At 35.1% G+C, this 21,197-nt stretch overlaps 1 protein-coding gene across 5 annotated transcripts in view; it reads right to left on the reverse strand.

Annotated features, from left to right (window-relative positions):
- The window catches only part of LOC145280026 (CDC42 small effector protein 2-like), a 260,837-nt gene that overhangs the window by 41,145 nt on the left and 198,495 nt on the right, over window positions 1-21,197 (reverse strand). For all 5 annotated transcript variants that reach the window (XM_080131681.1, XM_080131686.1, XM_080131682.1 and 2 more), the window contains exon 3: window positions 3,576-3,677. In XM_080131681.1, coding sequence (XP_079987807.1) covers window positions 3,576-3,677 — 102 coding nt within the window. The remainder of the gene's footprint in view (window positions 1-3,575; window positions 3,678-21,197) is intronic.

Here is a 21,197-nt window from a genome sequence, read left to right on the forward strand (position 1 = left end):
AAAAATTAAACTAATTCTGGTGTTTATATACAGAAATTTTTACTTTAGATTTTTGCGATAAAATGTTCCAATAATGTTCCAATAATTAATTGTAGGCATATATCAATTCATACGATCTAAAAAATTCCAACAAAAACCTAACAGCCAGCCGTGGTTCTCCCCAGAATGTGCTGCTGCTATTGCGCACAGAAATCACTTTTTCCATAACTACCAACGTAATAGATGCACTGAGACTAAAGCTGCTTTCAGGACTGCCAGCAACCACTGTAAAAGAGTAATAAAAAATGCAAGAGAGCTATATGCTCAGTCTGTTAAATCCAAAGTAGCTGATCAGCGGCTTGGTTCCCACCAGTTTTGGCAAATAACAAATAGGATCCTGAAAAAAAGTGTGCATTCTATCCCAACCATTATCAATGGACCAGAGGTCATCTCATCAGCATCAGACAAGGCCAAACTATTTGCAAAGAACTTTGCAGCAAATTCTACCCTATGCGACAAAGGCCATCAACTCCCCATATTTCCTCCTATAACACAGAACACGCTAGGTAACATACAAATATCTGTGCATGAGGTCGCCAAGCTAATCAAGAACCTTGATTCCAGTAAAGCAACTGGCCCTGATGGCATCCCAATTATAGTGTTACAAAAGCTTCAACCAGAACTTGCTCCCATACTTACGAAACTATTTAAGCGCTGCCTTAAGGAGAAGTGCTTTCCGACTCCCTGGAAAACCTCATCAGTATGCCCTGTATTTAAGAATTCAGGTGATAAGTCATCTCCCTCTCAGTACAGACCAATAAGCCGCCTGTGTGTTATGAGTAAGTTGTTGGAATCCATATTAAATAGAGAAATAGTCAACCACCTCAGCAGAAACAATCTTCTTAGTGACACACAATATGGTTTCCGCTCTGCAAGATCTACCGCAGATGTGCTAACGGTTATATCTCACAGGATTAGTGAATCTCTTGACAAAGGCTTCCTTTCTAGGGCAATTGCTCTTGACATATCAAAGGCCTTCAACAAGGTATGGCATAAGGGCCTACTTCACAAGATTTCCAGCTACGGTATAACTGGAAATGTTTTCTCAATCATTAAATCATTTCTCTCTGATAGGCTCATAAGAGTAGTGGTCGATGGACAAAAATCAGAGGCCTGCAGTATTAATGCTGGAGTCCCTCAAGGGTCAATCCTGGGCGCAACTCTCTTCCTGATCTACATCAATGACCTCCCTAAACACATACTTAAATCATTCATTGACATCTATGCTGATGACACGACCATCTACGGCAACACATCAAAGGCTGTAAATGACAAAGTTCTCTCTGATTCTCTCTCCTCTGATCTCGAGTGCGTGGTTCAGTGGGGGAAGTCGTGGCTGGTTACCTTTAGTGCATCTAAAACCAAACTCCTATCTTTACATCATCAACGCTCTGATCCCCATCTGGCATCAATTGAAATGGATGGCTCTCGTCTAGGAGAAGCCCCATGTTTTGACAAACTTCTGGGTTTGTCCTTTACTCCTGATCTGAAATGGAACACGTACATAAAGTCTGTTGCAAATGTCGCTGGAAAGATGGTGGGATCCTTCTACTGCTCCAGAAGATATCTCACTACTGATGCAATTCTCTATCTATATAAAAGCCAGGTATGTCCAAGGATGGAATACTGTTGCCATATCTGGGCAGGAGCTGCTAAAAACAGCCTATCCTGCCTTGACAGAGTACAAAATAGACTTTGTGGCTTAGTGGGGGATGCCCTTTTCTCTACCCTGCAACCTCTCTCCCACAGAAGAGACGTTGCGAGCCTATCCTTGTTTTATCGTTATTTCCATGGCAGGTGCTCGTCTGAACTCCAATCTCTGGCCCCCCCTCGCCAATCTTTCACGAAAAACACCCGTCTAGCTGAATCCACTGTGAAAAATTTCCCCCACTCTTTATCTGTGCCTAAATCAAAACGTGGATTCCATGAACAAAGCTTCTTTCTTAGAACTGCACGCCTGTGGAACTGTTCCGTCTGCCTGCTTCCCACCTGACTACAACTTGGATGTCTTCAAGTCCAACATTAACAAATTCCTAATGAACCGCCCCCTTTAGTAAACACTTCATCAAATCTCCACACTAACGTACTGTACTTGCAATAACCCTTATCCCTGAGTGGCTTCCGGGCCTTGATAAGTGGTGATCACTGTGTAAAAAAAAAAACAAAAAAAAAAAAAAACATAGGTCAACAATTAACAAAAGTATACGACTATCTCCAATGTGATGTGAATACAATGAATAAAATAAGGCTGAGCTGGAAAATAAGTATTTTTTAATAAAAAATGGAGGCGCTTCTACACTATCAAAACGAAATTTCGGAAATCGTAATACTGAATTTCACATGAAAGCAATGGTATCTACGTATCCCTCATATTTTTAAGATGATTATATCCAAAAATTATGAAAATTGATAAGATAGAAAGTTATTTATTAAAAAAAAAAAAAAATAGAAAATAGAATTTGAAGAAAACGATCGCATTTGCTTATGACAAGGGGAGTTCAAAAGGGAGGTAATTTTTCGATTCAATTTATTTTATAAAAACAAGATGGCCACAATTTTTCACCTGCTAACGCGATTAAAATCTTTTTCTTTTAAATAATTCAGTAATATTCAGGTAATTTCAACTGCATAATTTGGAAGCTACCATTGTAATTTATTAGAATTGACAAAAAAAAAAAACAGTGGAAATCATTGTTTTTTATCTGAAAACTCCATTTATTGACGCCAAAATAGATAAATTCTAGTTTTATGACGTTAAACATGTCTAAATATTTGTGCAATTTTAACCTAGAATATTATCCATATAAGTTCTTAGAATGAAGTTTAAAAAATTAGCCATATTTAGAATTGCAAATTAACAAACCATTAAACCATATCTTCAAAAAACAAAAAAAACATGCAACAAAAATATATACAAACAGATTACACTTATTTTTTCTTTAGAAACTCATTGAACAGTGATCACTTTTTATTGTTTAATTTAAAAAATGAAAAAAAAAGTAACCAACTGCAAATGGATAAAATCATTAAAAAAATGTAGAAATAATATTTTTGTATGCAACTATTTGACCAAAAAAAAAAAATAATAATAAAGACACCCTTGAACTAAAAGCAATCAAAATGTATGTTTCAAAATACAAAATAAATTAACTCAAATAATCATGCGAAACAAAATATATTCTGAAATGTAATAACATGATGCCATTTAAAAAATCTAAGTAAAAAACGTATTTTTCAGGTTGCTTCTGAAGAAATTTAGAAGTTTTATTATTCAAAAGTATTTTGAGTAACTTTTTATGTAAAAATTACGCCTAAAGACAAAATTAAATTGTTAGCTTGACCCAACTTGTTGGCGATTGTTAAAATAAAATTGGAGAAAAGTTAGAATGAGGCTAAAAAAAAATAAAAATAAAAAAATTATAAAGGGATTTACAATTAAATTTCATAATTATAGAAATAAAAGATTAAAATGGAAAAGAGGAAGAGGAATGCCTTGTTAAAAGGCAGTAAAAAAATGAAGGCCAACCAAAACTTACATGTGATCTGTTTCCTACGTCGCCAGATCCTATGTGACCCGTGTGTTGGAAATTCGTTGGTTGACCTATCATACTTGCATCTATTCTTCGACGCCGCCTTTTCTGCAACACAAAAAATAAAGAAAACTCAATAATAGATATAAAGGTGAAAGAGTTAACAAGGCAGCAGAAAAATGGTCATTATTTCAAAGCTACATTTGATTTGGTTTTCTTCAGCTTTGTGTAAATCAAAAAACACTCAAGAACGTATTGATGGATCAAACAATAAATAGTTGCAGTTCATGTAGAGAACAAAAATGCAATCACTTCTTTATAATCTACAAAGATAGATAGCTGACCTTTTCAATAATCAATTCCGCAGTTTCTCACGATCAGCCACAAATACAGTTTGTCTTAAAGAAATATATGAGTCTATTGTCGTTCTTTAGATTTGATTCCTACTTCTAAGTTTTTTTTTTTTTTTTTTTTTTTTTTTTAAGTATATGATTAAAATTGGGATTCAATATACTTGTTCAATAGACAACAGTGTCTTCCAGGTAAACAGGTCCTGGTGATGACCTTTTTTTTTTGCAATTGTTTTAACACATGCACAGGCTATAATAAGAACCATTATCGATGCATATCTTTTGTTCTCAATACTTAAAGATATACAATATTTTGAGACTTTTTAATGTTTATAGCAAATGCCCAGCGAATTGTGAAACGCAACACACACACACAAGACAGTAATGACCTAAGCATGAAATGAACTTGACCCTGTGTAAAGTAATATGTCTCTTAATGACGCCATATTGTAATTTTAGTAACTGTTTATTTATGAAGCATAGAATTGGATTCCGGAATATGAGAATTATCAGAGCTCTGCCAATCAGAATGGATGGAGTTTAGCGAGGGAGCTGTTATTTATGAATAGGAAACTGAAGATTATGTTAGGTCTATGTAGTTATTAGCGGTGAAAGCACAGAATCTGTGGAAAGTATAGAATTTGTTCCAGTGACAACAGGGAGTAGTGACAGGACTAAATATGTAGAGAGAAAAATAGGGACTTCTTCCTCTAAAGATGTTGCAATTGTAACGGTGTTGCTTGTAGGATGCAATGTGGCATTTTAATATCACAACTGAATGTGTATAAAATGGTGTTCGAAAGCTACATAAGATAGTGGCTATTAACCTAAATATATTTGTCTGTAGCATCTGATGTTGCAAACCTATGATACTTTGGTCTAGAGGAGAATTTCTGCAGTCATTTTATTATATATATAAGGGAAGAGATAATATATATATATGTTACTGAGTTCGACAGAAAGATTCCCCAAGTTAACAAGATACCCCTGAAGAAGGTTGAAAGTTATATCGACCGAAACGTTGTGAAAATGACAATCAAGGAGGAAAAGAGTAGTCCAATGAATCCAAATCATACAAAAAACTAATCTTCATTGAAAAAATTCAGAAACGTAATTTTTTTTGTCGTTTTTGTTTAACAGCATATCAACCCTTTGTGGGTTATTTAATGCCGAATCCAGTTATTTTGGGAATAGTATTCGATGTTGTATCCAGTTATTTTATACGAGATATTTATTCTTCAAGCTCCTTGTATTTTTAATCGTTAGTCTTAGCTTTTGGTTTAGTTGTTTTATAGTGGATTTTGTCATTTTTGTTTTCTGCTTTGCAGAATATGATTGGGTTTTGCAATGGGAGGGGGAAAAGGGTTACAGTATTATTAAGTCCTGTATTATGAATGTAGTTATATTGTTGATAGTGTTTTATATTCAAATTGTCCTCATTCTTAAGGAAGGTTTCTTGGAGACAAATAATCAAAGGATTAAATTTGGTTTGCAACAATAAAATTTCATTGTAATTTGCCTTCAATCCACGGCAATTCCATTGGATTATCTTGTAATTCATGACGATTTTTTTTTGGTTTGAGGAGTAACTTCAGTTTCCATGTCTTCTAATTTCGTAAATCTATTTGTAGTAGTAGTAGTGGCTTCTGTTTGTGGTAATTTCTTTATATTATTTTGTTTTTTGGTAGATGTATCTTTTGTTTGTTTTTCAAGTGTGTTTTTTTCATCACGGGGAAGACATATTGGTGACTTGCGTGGTCTTTCTTTTAACTGATTTTGTTTTTCCTTAGTTTCGTCTTTTTCAGCATCTGCATGACATATTGGTGATTTTTGTAGTCTTTCTTTTGATCGACTTTGTTTTCTTGGATGTTCTGATTTTGGTTGAGAATTTGTTTTATTGGTAACATTAGTTGATGATTTAATGGAATGATTAATTTTGGATGATATGTTTGGTTTGATTTCATTTATAAATTTGAGCCAGTCGTTTGGTCCCAATTGTAACAATTCGTTTATTAGTATTTCGTATTTGGAGTCTTGGTTAGTGATGTTGGATGATATACAACTTGAGGTGACTTGAGAGTACGTCTTTTCCTGGCTTCGAGGAAGGAGATGTTTTATTGACACTACTTCCTTTTCTTTCTTCCAGATTCTGCATGCTCTAGCATAAGCAGGGTGGGTTTCTCCACAATTTGCACATTTGCAATCAAGATTGCAGTCATTGACAGTGTAGTCTGGATCTCTCTGGCCACATCTGCCGCACACTGCTCGTCTCCTACATGCATCCTCATGGTGCCCAAACTTCTGGCATTTAAAGCACCGAAGTGGGTTTGGTATAAAGGGTTCAACTTTTTCAATGCTGAACTCAATTTTGATTTCTTTTGGGATAGTGGGTCTATCGAACTGCATAATGTAAGTGTTCGTATGTATAGTCTGATTCTCTTTTTTTATTATAATTCTTTTAACGTTTATTACTCCTTGGTTTTTAAGTTCTTTTGTTATCTCTTCAGTAGTGCACATTGAGAGGTCTTTCGATTTTACTACACCTTTGGATGTATTCAGATTCTTGTGTGGATAAGTTTTGATATTTATGTTGTGGAAAGTTTTCATTCCTAGGAGAAAAGTGGCATGTTTTTCTCTTTCCACTTCCACCAGTGAGGTTTTATTTTTTAAAGTTTTTACATTTTTGGGGGTAATATAAGCCAATATAATTTTATGTATAATAAACGGTGATAAGTCAGTTATTTTGGTTTCTTCGGTGGATTCCAATACAATAAATTTTGAGGATGTTTGATTTAGTTTATTATCTAAACTATGCGAGTCGACGTGTTGGCACTTGGAGTTTTTATAACTTGTCATATATATATATATATATATATTTTAAATTCATTGTTTATGCTCCTCACCCACCTTGGAGTCCAATATTGGGGCATGTTAAGGGGGGAAACCCATTCGCCTTGTCATGCCAAGGCTACATAAACAGTATACATGTCCCAAATGGGAACCATGAGCACCCATAATCCAAGTCATTTGTGGTAACTTCCGGCACTATACAGCCATGTCATAACTTTAATCATTTGGCACATTTGACCCTAGCCACCGCCTTCTAACACATGGAAAAGAGGGGGAAAAATATATATAGTTTATAGTGGTATAGGGTAGAACTGTATTTGTTAAGGTTTAGAGGAAATTGATAGAAAAGTAGAAGATGTGTTAAGGCTTGACGTAACTAGCCGATTGATCAGATCGGGCCCCTCCGACCGCTAATCTAGCCTTGTACGAAGCCAAAGTGGAGTGTTGCAACTGATATCTTTAATTTCCCTAGATCAGTTGCTCAGCCACCAAGATCTTTTTCAGAGTCATTAGGGGTCGCCACTCACGGCCAACAGGTGGCCCCTTTAAGAAGCTTTTACTCTCTGCAGGGGGACAGTCGGTGTATTCTAATGCCCCACCGACTGGGTTGGGAAGTAGAGAAGGAAAAATAATAAGGGAGGGGAAAGAGGCTGTTGTTTTTGTAGAACATAATTAAGTTTTACAAAAGAGAATAGAAAACAAAAACAGAAATTTAATGTAGGTGCATTTCATCTCAGGAAGCCAATAGACAGCCTGATCTGGTAGCACCAGCCTCATTGAAAAAATTCAGAAACGTAATATCAGTTTAATTATATGTTAATTGCAAAAAACTGATGTCCTATTTCTTTTTTTTTTTTTGTATTTATGGCCTTTACACTCCAGCAAAATAAAAGCAAATTTTAAAGGATTAACCATTTTTTTTTTTTTTTTTACACATGTCACAATAACATTTTCTGTCATCATAAATTAAAATTAAATTAGTTTGCCATTTTTTTTTTCCGCTTTAATGAACGAGTAATATGAAAGAAATAGAATTATCAATAGAGACTAAAAAGTGTATTGAAGCAGATATGAACAATGAATTGCTATCTGTCCCGGTGACATCAGTTCCCTGCCAGTCTAAGCAACACCAGCTTGTATGCTGTGTCTTCAATGGAGGAGGGAGTATAGCTATCCAAAACAAGTGGCTGCAGCTAAAGATCTAGGACAACAAAGTGAGCTACATCCAGTTATGTAAATGGTTCATTCCACTGACCAATCACTGACCTTTTTGACTCAATATAAACGGGTGTATTTCGTCTGTTCTGCGAGTTAGTTGAAATTTCACTACAGTAAAACCTCGGGATATGGTAATAAAAATTAGTAACAAAATACAGTACAGTATGCACATGTATATAATCAAATAACGTTATAAATAACCTCATAAGGTGGAGCAAATACCATAATCAGCGTCTGGAAAAACAGTATTCCACATCGTAACCTGAAAAAACATAAAATAGAGCCACCGTATTCCGGAGTTCTGCTGTACTTGTTTTGCTTCTAATGTCCAATTCCTTGGATTTGAATGACTACTAACCAAACGCCACACACACAGCTTAAGTGACCATATTTACTTTCCTCCCCTCGAGGTTACAGTTAGATGTAAGGTTGGTTTTTAATGTTGGGAAAATTATAGCTCTACAGAGAAAAAAAAAAAAATCGCCTCAGTCTCAAAGAATTTCTACTTCGCAGACCAAAAACAGAAGAAATGGATTTCTAATGCTCGAAAGTGAACACTAATTTGATCTCTTTTCATCGTCTCTGTCTGGTTGCCAAACAGGTATTAACATATCTACTGATCTAAGAGGAGATAACTGAACATCAACAGACGTTAAACATTCTTAAAACAGTTTTTAGACTGATAACTTGAACAACGTTAGTTTTGCTGCCCAATGAATAAAATAGACAAACATTCAGGACAATGAAATGAGCTGCGTCCACTTATGCAAATGATTCATTATTTTTACCACAATTCATCTATTAAGTCAATTACTTAGCGACTAACCTGCCACCCAGTTATAACAAGTTTCTGTTGTGTGCTATGCAGAAGAGTTGTTTCATGAGCTAAAAATCACTGATGGCAATCATTCAATATGTTCATTCACCAGTAATATTCTATATTTTGTCTTATTTCATGTTGATGCATTGGCAATTCTCTATAATGATCCCCATTTCATGTTGCAGTGATCCTCTTGTTTTTGATCCTCACATCTGTTATTCAGGTTTGTCGTTTATGTAGACCAAAAAAGTTCCTGGTTCGTAACCGATTTTGTATAACCAAATCCCTCAAGTGACCTGATCAAATAGCCTTGAATTACAAGTTTAATTTGCAGTATCAGAAGCAGTTGAGAAAAAAAAAAACAAAAAAAAAACGTACACACGCATCAAACAATTAAAGGATTCAAAATATTAACAGAGAATGTCCATTTTGAATGTATCAATGGCGCTTCAGAGATCACTGAACAATAAAAAAAATATCTGTTTAAGATTAAGAAGCCAAGGAAAATATTTTTAAAGGATTTCCTTTTTCACGATGGAGATAAACTAAAGCAAGTTATAGTGATACAACCACTTTTAACTCGGGATCAATTTTTTGAATGAGCCGAAATCGAGTCAAAATGGAGAAAGGTGTAAAATACTTTGAAAATTAAAATCTGTCAAGGAATCTCACCAGAGAAACTCTTCTCAGTAAAACAAATGTTAAAAAAATTAAAATTGTATCACAAAATTTATTTAAACTGATTTTTCTTAAGTAATTCTAATGGACGAATCTCAATGCTCAACTCACCTGATGGACAGGTAAAAGAATAGATTTTATGTAAACGTGACTGCAGCTAAAATAAGGCGGCAACATGATATGGGTTGGAAATGTCAAGCTAACCTGAATAGAGTCATTCAAAGTCGATGAAGTAGACAAACTGAACAATGCTAACTATTGTAATTTCATGTAGATATATTCTTTGAATGATAAAAGTGTGTATTTATCACAATTTCCATTCTCAAGTATTTATGATGATTGATACACGAACATACAGAGGAGCAGAAAAGGCAGAATTGACTTTCAAATTCCAGTTATTCAAAGTGAAACTGTCTGATATGCTGCATATGAGAGAGAGGGAGGGAAAGAGAGAGAGGGAGTGACGGTGCGGGAGGGGGAGGGAGAGATTAGGGAGGGGAGAGAGATTAGGGAGGGGAGAGAGAAAGGGGGAGGGAGAGAGAGAAAGGGGGAGGGAGAGAGAGAAAGGGGGAGGGAGAGAGAGAAAGGGGGAGGGAGAGAGAGAAAGGGGGAGGGAGAGAGAGAAAGGGGGAGGGAGAGAGAGAAAGGGGGAGGGAGAGAGAGAAAGGGGGAGGGAGAGAGAGAAAGGGGGAGGGAGAGAGAGAAAGGGGGAGGGAGAGAGAGAAAGGGGGAGGGAGAGAGAGAAAGGGGGAGGGAGAGAGAGAAAGGGGGAGGGAGAGAGAGAAAGGGGGAGGGAGAGAGAGAAAGGGGGAGGGAGAGAGAGAAAGGGGGAGGGAGAGCGAGAAAGGGGGAGGGAGAGAGAGAAAGGGGGAGGGAGAGAGAGAAAGGGGGAGGGAGAGCGAGAAAGGGGGAGGGAGAGCGAGAAAGGGGGAGGGAGAGAGAGAAAGGGGGAGGGAGAGAGAGAAAGGGGGAGGGAGAGAGAGAAAGGGGGAGGGAGAGAGAGAAAGGGGGAGGGAGAGAGAGAAAGGGGGATGGAGAGCAACATGAACATCTGGTAACAAGTAACAGTGAAAGATCGTTGAATTACAGAAACAATTATGCAAATAACCCGGACTAAACAGAAAAATACATTTATTTATTTTGGATTTAGTTGAAGCCGAGAATTCTTAAAAGAAAAGCATTCTACAGTTTATTTTACTTTTTTTTGCTAACTCTACGATAGTTAGAATCACTCTTGGGTCGGTGTTCTATTGGCATTCGTCTTTTGTGCTAGTAGTTCCTTTAGAAAACTGTTCACTATGGCCAGCTAAAATAAAGAGGTGTTGATTAGAAAGAGTTAATCACCAATTTCTTCAAACACACGCATAGAGATAATTTGATTGGAGTAACCACTCACTAATAAAGTTTATTCTTTAAGAACATAAATCTTAAACTAAGATATTTGAAATTTTTTTTTTTTTTTTTTTTTTTTTCCAAAGAAAATATTTGTTTCATTGTTAAATACAATATTTCAGTTAACATCTGAAATATTTGTGAAAAGCATTTTGAAGTCCTGAAAAAAAATTTCTTTCCAAAGCAAAACAGAAACACAAAAACTGACAAAACCTTATAAAACAGAATCAAGTAAGCCCATAATAAGTCATTACCAAATTGTCATCAGCAACGTTTGTACGAAACAATATTAACTTAAAAATCCATAAATAATATATAAAAGTGAAATTATCTGTCTCTGTATGTATGTTTGTATATTTCCCTACCAAATTACTCTGCCAATTTTCAGTCTACAGACTCGAGATTTGACATAAGGGGTATTGAGATTTGGGAAAATCTTTTTAATCGGTTTTCGCCCAGAAATTTCGCTGTCAAGGGGCCGGTCAAAAAGTTCAACAGTTTGAACTTTGAAAATTCTACCAAACTCCTCTGTCAAGTTTGGATCTAAATACTTGAAATTTTAGATATAGGTTACCTGGACATGAGTAAAACTTTTTAATTATATATATATGTTCATAACTTTATGTGCATATATATATATATATATATATATATATGCACATAAAGTTATGAACAGTACATAGGGCCTGAGCAAAGCCGGGCTGATCTGCTAGTATATACATATACTAGTAAGATTCAGCACATACTTAAGAGGCTTGATGAATATAAAAGAGATAAAAACTGACAATTACCGAGATGCACTATTCACTCATGTATTGCACCATGACCATTTCTTTAACTTCAAACAGACTCATTAAATTCATTCTAAATACTATTTTTTTTTTTTTTACAAAGATGTCTGAATCAGAACTCAAACTAATACAACCAAACAACGTAATGGCTTCTAGTCAGTCTTGGGCCTCTCTTTGCAAATGAACCAAAACATTGCCAATGCAGAAGAGATGTGGTTAGAGATTGTGCAACCTTTGCCTTACAATTAAATGCACAGCTACCTTTCCAGAGACCTCCATTGTCTCTTGAGACTGAACAAAGGCATCAAACATTTCTCATCTATAATATGAAAGCGAAAGTGTGTGTTAGTGTGTGCATTTTTTGTGTATGTCCGGCAAAGGCTTTTGGAGGGGGCGCTCGGGGAGGGGGCGGGGCTCACTAATTTTTAGAACTTTTTATATACTCTGTAGATTATAATATCTGATTTACAAAAAGCAGTCACATCTATCTTTTATTTGAGTGACTTTTACACGCTATTTTCGTGGTATTTCCTGGTCTCCGCACGTTTGTTTGGCTTTTTCATATATAAGTGAAACTGAATCCGTAGCAAAGGCAGCTCCCTGGCACTCTCTTTTTTGGATAGAGTTTAAAAAAATTCCCTTGTTTTGAGTGTTTGTTTGTCTTTTTCGTATAAATAAAGCGCCAACTTCCGGACTTTGCCCAGGTAGTATCTGTTCTGTAATTGGTCCTTGGTCAATGTAGGGGAAACCCTTCACACTGAGGCAATTACTATTTATTTGGATATGCCAGAGTGCCCCCTTTTTCGTGGGAACTGCTTTTCCCCCCACATTAAAAACGACCTTTGTTGGAGGTTTAAAAGCAATGCCATTTCTAGAAGTCATCTTTTTGATTAACTATGTTTAATTTGAATACTTTACACTTCCGGTCGTGTCATAGAGTCGGGGTAACACGTCAGATTTTCTTTCACTTCCTTTTCCACCTTTGCGTCACGGGTTCGAGCCTGCCTGCCTAGTGCCACCTTTTTTTTTTTTTTTTTTTTACACCTCCAAACACCCAGGCAACGCCGGGCACACAGACTAGTATATATATATATTCTTCAATTCATATATATTTTATATAAGATACTATCATGACAAAAGAATGTTCGATGTTATAGATAGATGATTAACATTAGTTAATTGAAAAGATAAATAAAAATAAAAAATACATTATAGATTAATTCATCAAAAGTTTAGACAAGGGATATTAAAAAAAAGATTTTCTTATTCAATTGAGTTTCAAAAATTAGGCTTTCTCTTCAGAGGAAATAACTAATAAAATAAAACTGAGTGAATGTATATATATATATATATATATATATATATATATATATATATATAATATATTGATAGCAACAAATAGCGTATTTCATCGTTAGTTACAACTGTTTCAAGACTATTTGGACAAATTCAAACATTATGTCGTTTGAAAATTTTCACAAGAACAGCCTTTCGTCGGACGTATTGAATAAAAAACATTTGTCCATTTTCCTTATATGGAAAAACATGGAAAAATATTTTACCTACATCTCATCCTTCCAAAGTTTTTTTCAATTATATAAACCCAGTAAAATTCGGAATACAATAAATAAGACTAATATATATATATATATATATATATAAATATATATATATATATATATATATTGGTTGTGGAATGATAATAAAACTTTGTATGGGGGAGTGATTAAGGTACTGAGTAAATATTTGTACGCCAGTATTTGACGCATCAATAATCGAGCCAGGTCAACCATTCATTCATATTGGTTTCTCAAAACCTGTCCTATTTCTCTGCAATTTACTCCATAGTTTGTCTAACTGAAGAAACAGAGGAAGGAGATTGTGTAAAACGTTGGTACTGCTAACCGAAGAAGAACATTCACAATGTAACAACCAGCTGAGAAGCAGTTGGTTTGACAGGATAAAATATGAAAGTTAAAAAAAAAAAAAAAAAAAAAAAAAAAAAAAAAAGATAGAAAAGAGCGGTGTATCAACAAACATATACAAATAGCAGCAGCAGTGGTTGTGATTGTATAACAGTTTGTTGGTCGAGCAGTTTAGTCACATCAAGGAGGAAATAAATAGAAATGAAGGACAATATGCAAGCAGAATTATCGATTCTCTCGTTTGTTCCCAATTGTTGGCAAGCCCATGCAGGAAACCGTCCATTCACGAAGATATGGATTTTACAATAAAAAATAAAATGCTGTATTCATAACAGAGAAAATAGACCCAGAACTTTAGTAGATAAAATTAACGTTCAAAGTTATTACCAATGATTTTCTGACAAAGGGATGCACGTATATTTCATATAAGAATGTAAAATAGTAGATTGAAAATTGAGAGGCGAGTTTGCTTTGGAAACAGGGTTTACATCAAAATGTTATATTAACAGAATATTTTGAAAAGAATTTACATGACGAATAATAATATTTTGAAAATACATAAATATGAAAGATACATGCAATAAAGATTTTTATCCAATACAGAACTGAAGTATTACTTTCAATAGTGTTTATCATCACAAATTAAAAAAAAGCAGGTTTATGATAGAAAACTCTAGCATAGCATTCTTGACAAAAGTTTGTTCGATAAAAAGGAAATCGTGAAGTAAAATGAGAGGGTACAGAGATATTTACTAAAAGATGACGATTTGAAAGAGAAAGGGGCAAAGCAAGAGAAGGGGGTAGGACAAAGCGAGACAACGGGGGGGGGGGGGGCAAAGCGAGACAACGGGGGCAAAGCGAGACAAGGGGGTTGGGACAAAGCGAGACAAGGGGGTTGGGACAAAGCGAGACAACGGGGTAGGGTGGGGGGCAAAGCGAGACAGGGGGCGAAGCGAGAGACGGGGGAGGGGGCAAAGCGAGAGACGGGGGAGGGGGCAAAGCGAGAGACGGGGGAGGGGGCAAAGCGAGAGACGGGGGAGGGGGCAAAGCGAGAGACGGGGGAGGGGGCGAAGCGAGAGACGGGGGAGGGGGCGAAGCGAGAGACGGGGGAGGGGGCAAAGCGAGAGACGGGGGAGGGGGCAAAGCGAGAGACGGGGGAGGGGGCAAAGCGAGAGACGGGGGAGGGGGCAAAGCGAGAGACGGGGGAGGGGGCAAAGCGAGAGACGGGGGAGGGGGCAAAGCGAGAGACGGGGGAGGGGGCAAAGCGAGAGACGGGGGAGGGGGCAAAGCGAGAGACGGGGGAGGGGGCAAAGCAAGAGAAGGGGTGGCAAAGCAGGAGAAGAGGCAGGGAGGGAGAGCAATATTTCATCCTGAAATAAATGTATTAAAACCCAATGCACGCTTAACCTTTAAGCTCTGTGCATTATAAGAACATTTCTCGTTCAAATTGAAGGGAATAAAAAGAAAAAAAAAAAAAGAGAAAAACGAATCCTCTAAATAACATTATTTACCTATTCAGAAATTGGTCAAGCCCAAAATCTTTCAAATATTTAACAATTTCGAAAATTGTTTGGAAAGGTCTTTAAATTCAGAATATTTATTGATAGAATAGTAAGAGGTATGCGAGACAGGGTATATTAATCTACATCTATACAAAATGGAGGTTTTGTTACACTTACATTAATATTAAAAGCTTACATTTTATATTTTAAAAAAATATTAAGATTAACTTCCTATTATACTTTGTCATGGATATGTGAGTGACAATTAAAAGGGTAAAGTGGGAGAAAGAAACGAATTTCAATTATTTTTATGATTTCTTATTGGATGATTGGCTTCATTTAACTAATACAGTCAATTCTATTTATGCATATTTCCTACATTGTGCATAATTGCATAGCATTTAGGATGATAAAGTTCTAGTACACGTTTATATAAAGTGATTGTGTGCAGAACGTCTTTACTGAACGCTTTGAATTTTTGGTGTACAAGACTTGAAACTTGATATATAGGAAATTTAGACCTGTGGAACAATTTCGATTTGGTCTTTAGCCGGTAAAATAGCTACTAAGAGGTCAAAGTTGAAAAATAACACAAGAAAAAGAAAAAACAGTTGACCTTGGCAAGAGTAGGTCGATAAAACCTATTAGTTCTGCACATGCGCAAATATACATTTATAGTTTGAAGTTGCTTAATTTTTAATCTTTCTTAGCTTAAACAGAAGTAACCTATGCTGGAGCACTAAATATTTTGGTTTTGATTCTAGCTGATGGCACCCAAGTCATTTTTCCCCTACTTTTGAAATCACTACTATATAGTAGGTACAACATATCCAATAGAAAACTGACTGTAATAATATAAAATTTACATAAAAACATATTTAAGCATATTTTATGACCAGACAACGCTGTGCAAACTGCTAGTAAAATCCAAACTTCAAAACTTTGTTCTTTTTGAAAGATTTATGCACAAGCTAGCAGTAAGACCCGACGTTCCCCGAGATTGAATAATGTTTTACACTCCCATATTTTTATTGTAACTGAAATCAGTGAAATCGGCCATTTTTCAATCAAATCGATGTTAGTTGGGTACTCATCGTGGTTCACCAGGAAGAATGCTCATATGCCTCCCTACAGTGACAGTCCACAATTCACTGTAATCTACATTGCACTGTAGAGAATCTACTGTTGATTTTATAAAATTATATATTTTATATATAATGGTTTGAATTAAAGTCTCAAATTAAAAAGACAAATATCATGCTTCAATTATGCTCTAAACAAAAGCATTCATTTTGAACACACCCCTGTCATATCAAAGAACTTACTCTTTATTTTATGTCGGGCCTTTTGGCTTGTGTGGTAATAAAACTTTTCAAATGCACTTGAGATGTTAGGCTGTATAAGGTGTTAACTTTAGTCAAAATCGCCTGTTTCTTTTTTCATCAGATTATTTTGATTATCAATACTTACCGAAGACATTCTAATACAAAACTTATTTAAGAACACTGCCAGGCACATAAAATATCTTTGTGAAATTTCATAAAAATCAGCCCAGCCGGTTTTTTCGAGTCCATAGGGAACGACCTCATACACACGACGTTCCTTTTATATAATAGTAGATGTATCAAATTATGTTAATTCAATATTGATTGTTTTTTTGTAGTATTTAATTACAAGAGTATCAAGCGGACAAGTTTAGTTTCCAAAAGAGAAATATTTAATATGTGAATATTGAAAGGTCAAGTACGGCTGACCACATACAGAGTAAAAAGGTAAACCATCTACCCTTATAGGAAGAAGTAAAAATTATAGACAGGAAAATGGAGGAGAGTAAAAATGACTCAAAGAAGCAGCACAAAATCTTAGTGACAATTACCTATTAAAAAAAACTAGCAGAGAATTTAATATTAGATTGGTGCAAAAATAATGTTTTTTTACCTATTAAAAAAAACTAGCAAAGAATTTAATATTAAATTGGTGCAAAAATAATGCTTTTTTACCTTTTAAAAAAAACTAGCAAAGAATTTAATATTAGATTGGTGCAAAAATAATGCTTTTTTACGTTCAATATATATATATATATATATATATATAGATTACTGTTTTAAAAATAATAAATAAATAAAAATGTTATATACGTCCAAACAAATTAAAAAGGGCGACTTTCTAAGTAAATAAAAAAAATGAGCTTCGAGGCGGAGCCAATATTAACCATATGTATCGCTTGAAAAAACAACAATAACAAAATCATATATATATATATATATATATATATATATAGTAATTTATAAAATATATATGGCGATTAAGCTACACTGAGTATTCGGCGTTTCATCCACTCTAGGACTTCTCAGGCTTATGCGCATAAGCCTGAGGAGTCCTAGAGTGGATGAAACGCCAAATATTCAGTGTAGCTTAATCGCCATATATATTTTATAAATTACTAACTAGCTCTACCTACGTATTGAGCACTTTTGAAGTAAATACTTCAAGTTTATGCATAAATCTATACTTTCGTATATTAATTTTATGTGAATAAATGAAGTAGATATATATATATATATATATATATATATATATATATACTAAAACCGCCTGGCCTTGCCTGGTTATTAAATATACTTAAATATATTTTAATTTATGTAGATTTCATGTTATTATTATAAAGCCAATTCTATATTGATTATTATATTGTACCCGATATAGCGATAATTTCAAAAGTAAAAAAAAAAAAAAAAAATACATATAACATGAGTGGCATCACCTAGAACCAAAACCAAAACATTTAGTGCCCCAGCCTGCTTGCACTATCATCAGATGGATGGTTAAAAATGAACCGACATTAACGTATAAATGTATATATTTGCACATGAGCACAAGAGGACTTTAAGTCGACTTACACCAGCCAAATTCCAATCTTTTTTTGTATTTAATCCCTTAGCAGCTATTTTTACCGGCTAAAGACCACATCGAATTTGTTCTACAGATGTAAATCCCCTACATATTAAGTTTAAAGTCTGCAGACAGAAATTTGATAGAGACGATTACTCAAGCTGACAAACAATGTATCATATATATATATATATATATATATATATATATATATGTATATATACACATATACACACACACACACACACACACTAGCAGGCCGCCCATGGTTACCCGGTGGTACAATGCACTTTAATATATTTTAATTCATACAGATTTCGTATTTATTATTATAGCGCCAATTCTGTATTGATTATTATATTGCACCCAATATATAGTAGCGATTTCAAAAGTAATGAAAAAATAATATATAACTTTTGCACCATCAGGTAAAATCGAAACCAAAACAATTAGCACTCCAGCCTTCATTATTACCGTTTGATAAAGACCGTTCCTCTGATAGACAACTTTTATATATATATATATATATATATATATATATATAGTGATAAATAGATTGTACATAAAAAAATAGGTTTAAGGCTCATGTTAGAAGTATCTGTAAGGACCTGTGGCATAACAGATAAAGTGCTATATAAAATTCAGTCAGTGACCTTTTTTTTTTTTTTTTTTTACAAGGGAATCACCACTTATCAAGGTCCAGAGGCCACTCGAGGATAAGGGTTAAAGCGTGTACAGTGGTCAAAAGGGCAATATAGTAATCGTTAAAAGTGTAAATTTGGTAAATTGGATTACTTAAGGGGAACGGCTCATCAAGAACTTGTTTACATTGGACTTGAAGACCGCAATATTGCAGTCAGCCGGAAAGCAGGTAAACGGAAGAGAGTTCCACAAGTGTGCAGTTCTAAGAAAGAAGCTTTGTTCATGGAATTTATGTTTAGGTTTAGGCACAGATAAAGTTGGAGTTGAAAGTTCAATCCTCAGTGCAGGCAGTATAAAGAATACTATTGTGAACTAAAAACTTCTACACGATCATGGCTTGCGAAATGAGAGCATGTTATCCCCCGTAGATGAAATAATGGTTTCTGTTTGAAATTTCTGTGAAAATTCCCAAATTCGACGGAAAGATTCCAGACTTCGACAAGATACACCTGAAGAATGTCGGAGGTTACAACGGCTGAAACGTTGTGAGAATAACATTCAAGATGAGAACAGTAGTCCGAATAATCCTAATTTTATCTGGTTTCTATCAATTTATTTTTCAACTAAAGCAAGCCATTTTCCATATTGTATTCGCATGCATTAATTTGATGTTGAAATTCTGGTTTCTGCCCTGCTTTATTGTTCATAAATGTTTACGATTGGTTTATTTTAAATAGCATGAAGTTTGTCTTGTTGACTATTATTGGAGAGAGAAGATTTACTCATCAAATGTCATATGTTAATTTGCAACTTGAAAGAAAAAAAGAAAAAAGACCGTCGTATGCAAAAGGTCTTTGTAACAAAACAATGAATTGTTAACTGTTTATACAGATAACAATTCTTTTCCAAATTGATGGAAACCGCATAGGTTTAAAAAAGAAATTCTCTAAGCGAATGGGTCTCAAAAATTATGGCCCATGAGCCAGATCCGGTCTGCCAAAGTCTTTAATGCACCCCACAGAGTTCTTATGGTAAACAAAAATATTCAGGAAAAACTTTTTTCTTTTTTAATGGAAATGTGTGAAAATATTGTCTTGGTTTTTCTTTTTGTTCAGAAAATGATTAAAAGAATGAGGTTTTGAAGAACCAGTTTTGCAAAAATGCAAAGCTTATGAGAAAAACAGTATAAATCACGTCCGGGTTATTTTTTTATTTTTTTATTTTTTTGGCCCGTGTAGCTTTAAAAAGTCAAAAATATGCCCTCTTCCCCTGCTCGAAGTGACATTATCAACCAATGAAGAAATTGGTTAAACCCAAAATATTCAGCAACAATTTAACATTGGTTAACTTAGAATATGACTTCATACATTTTTTTTTTTTTAATTATCTACTTATAAGGAGGTGGAGGTGGTGATAGTAAATTTGATAATACTGAGGACTTAAGACCTGGGTGAGTTACGCTCGAATCCAGTCATTTCCAGAACACCACTTCTACTATGAAGTATGATAGCAATCTTCATATTGCATCTCCTGTAAACACCGGATTCTAGAAATCAGAGAAAACAATAACAAAAATCAAGCCAGTTAAAAAGTATAAATTTATTACAGGATCGGAAAGTGAGATTGAGAAGTCAGCGCTCCAGAGGAAGGGCACTGTGACTTGCAAAAATTGCTTTGCCTGAGCAGCCCCATTGGCATTCCCTGGTAAAGGCTCCTCAGGCGATTAACAATAAACCAACCCTTCCTCAAGGAGAGAAGGCAGGGCCTGAGATGGTGGACCTCCTAGAACTTCACAGAACTAAACTCCCACCGTAAAACCAACAGGGACTGGATCATTACAGGAATGGTTTAATCTGTTGATTGGGGGGGGGGGGGCGAGAATAAAAATCTCTTAATGTCTTGTATCTCCTTTTCACAAATAATCATCAAATGACCGTCATTTCTATAACTAAATATAAAAGCCTCTTTCATCTCCTCTATTGCCTCATAACGACAGCCTCTAATGTTTTCCTTCAGCTTAGTGAATAACCTAAAGTTACAGGGAGCAAGGTCTGAACTATAGGGAGGGCGAGGAACTATCTTGATGCTCATCTTGGTCAAATAGTGTATGACAAGGATGGAGTTGTGGATTGGTGCACTGTCCTGGTGGAAATGCCACTGACCCGATTTGAAGAGTGCTGGCATCTTCCGACAGAATCTCTTCCTGAACTCCCTTAAAACCTCAACATAGTATTCTTTGTTGACTGTCTGTCCAGTGGGAACCCAGTGCATGTAGATCGTGCCCATGCCCCAATCAATTCTGAAATTCTATACGGTGTTTATATATTACTTTATCAGTCAGTCAAAATTTTGTTGTTCACTATTTGATTTTTAGTAGCTGTGCGCAATTTTCCAAAGAATGCATTTAATGGCATTTACCAACATCAAAATGAAAAGGTTGCATTCATTCATTATTTGTCTCAGCCATTTAAGTTTTTTTTTTTTGTTTTCAACTTTAATCAGTTTACAGAGTGTCATTTGTTGACAACTGATAAAATTTTAGCCTCTCAGGAATTTGAGAAACTGTAT

The sequence above is a fragment of the Euprymna scolopes genome, chromosome 7 (assembly GCF_053919585.1).
Source record: "Euprymna scolopes isolate OS-2025 chromosome 7, ASM5391958v1, whole genome shotgun sequence".
In the NCBI taxonomy this organism is placed as follows: Eukaryota; Metazoa; Mollusca; class Cephalopoda; order Sepiida; family Sepiolidae; genus Euprymna; species Euprymna scolopes.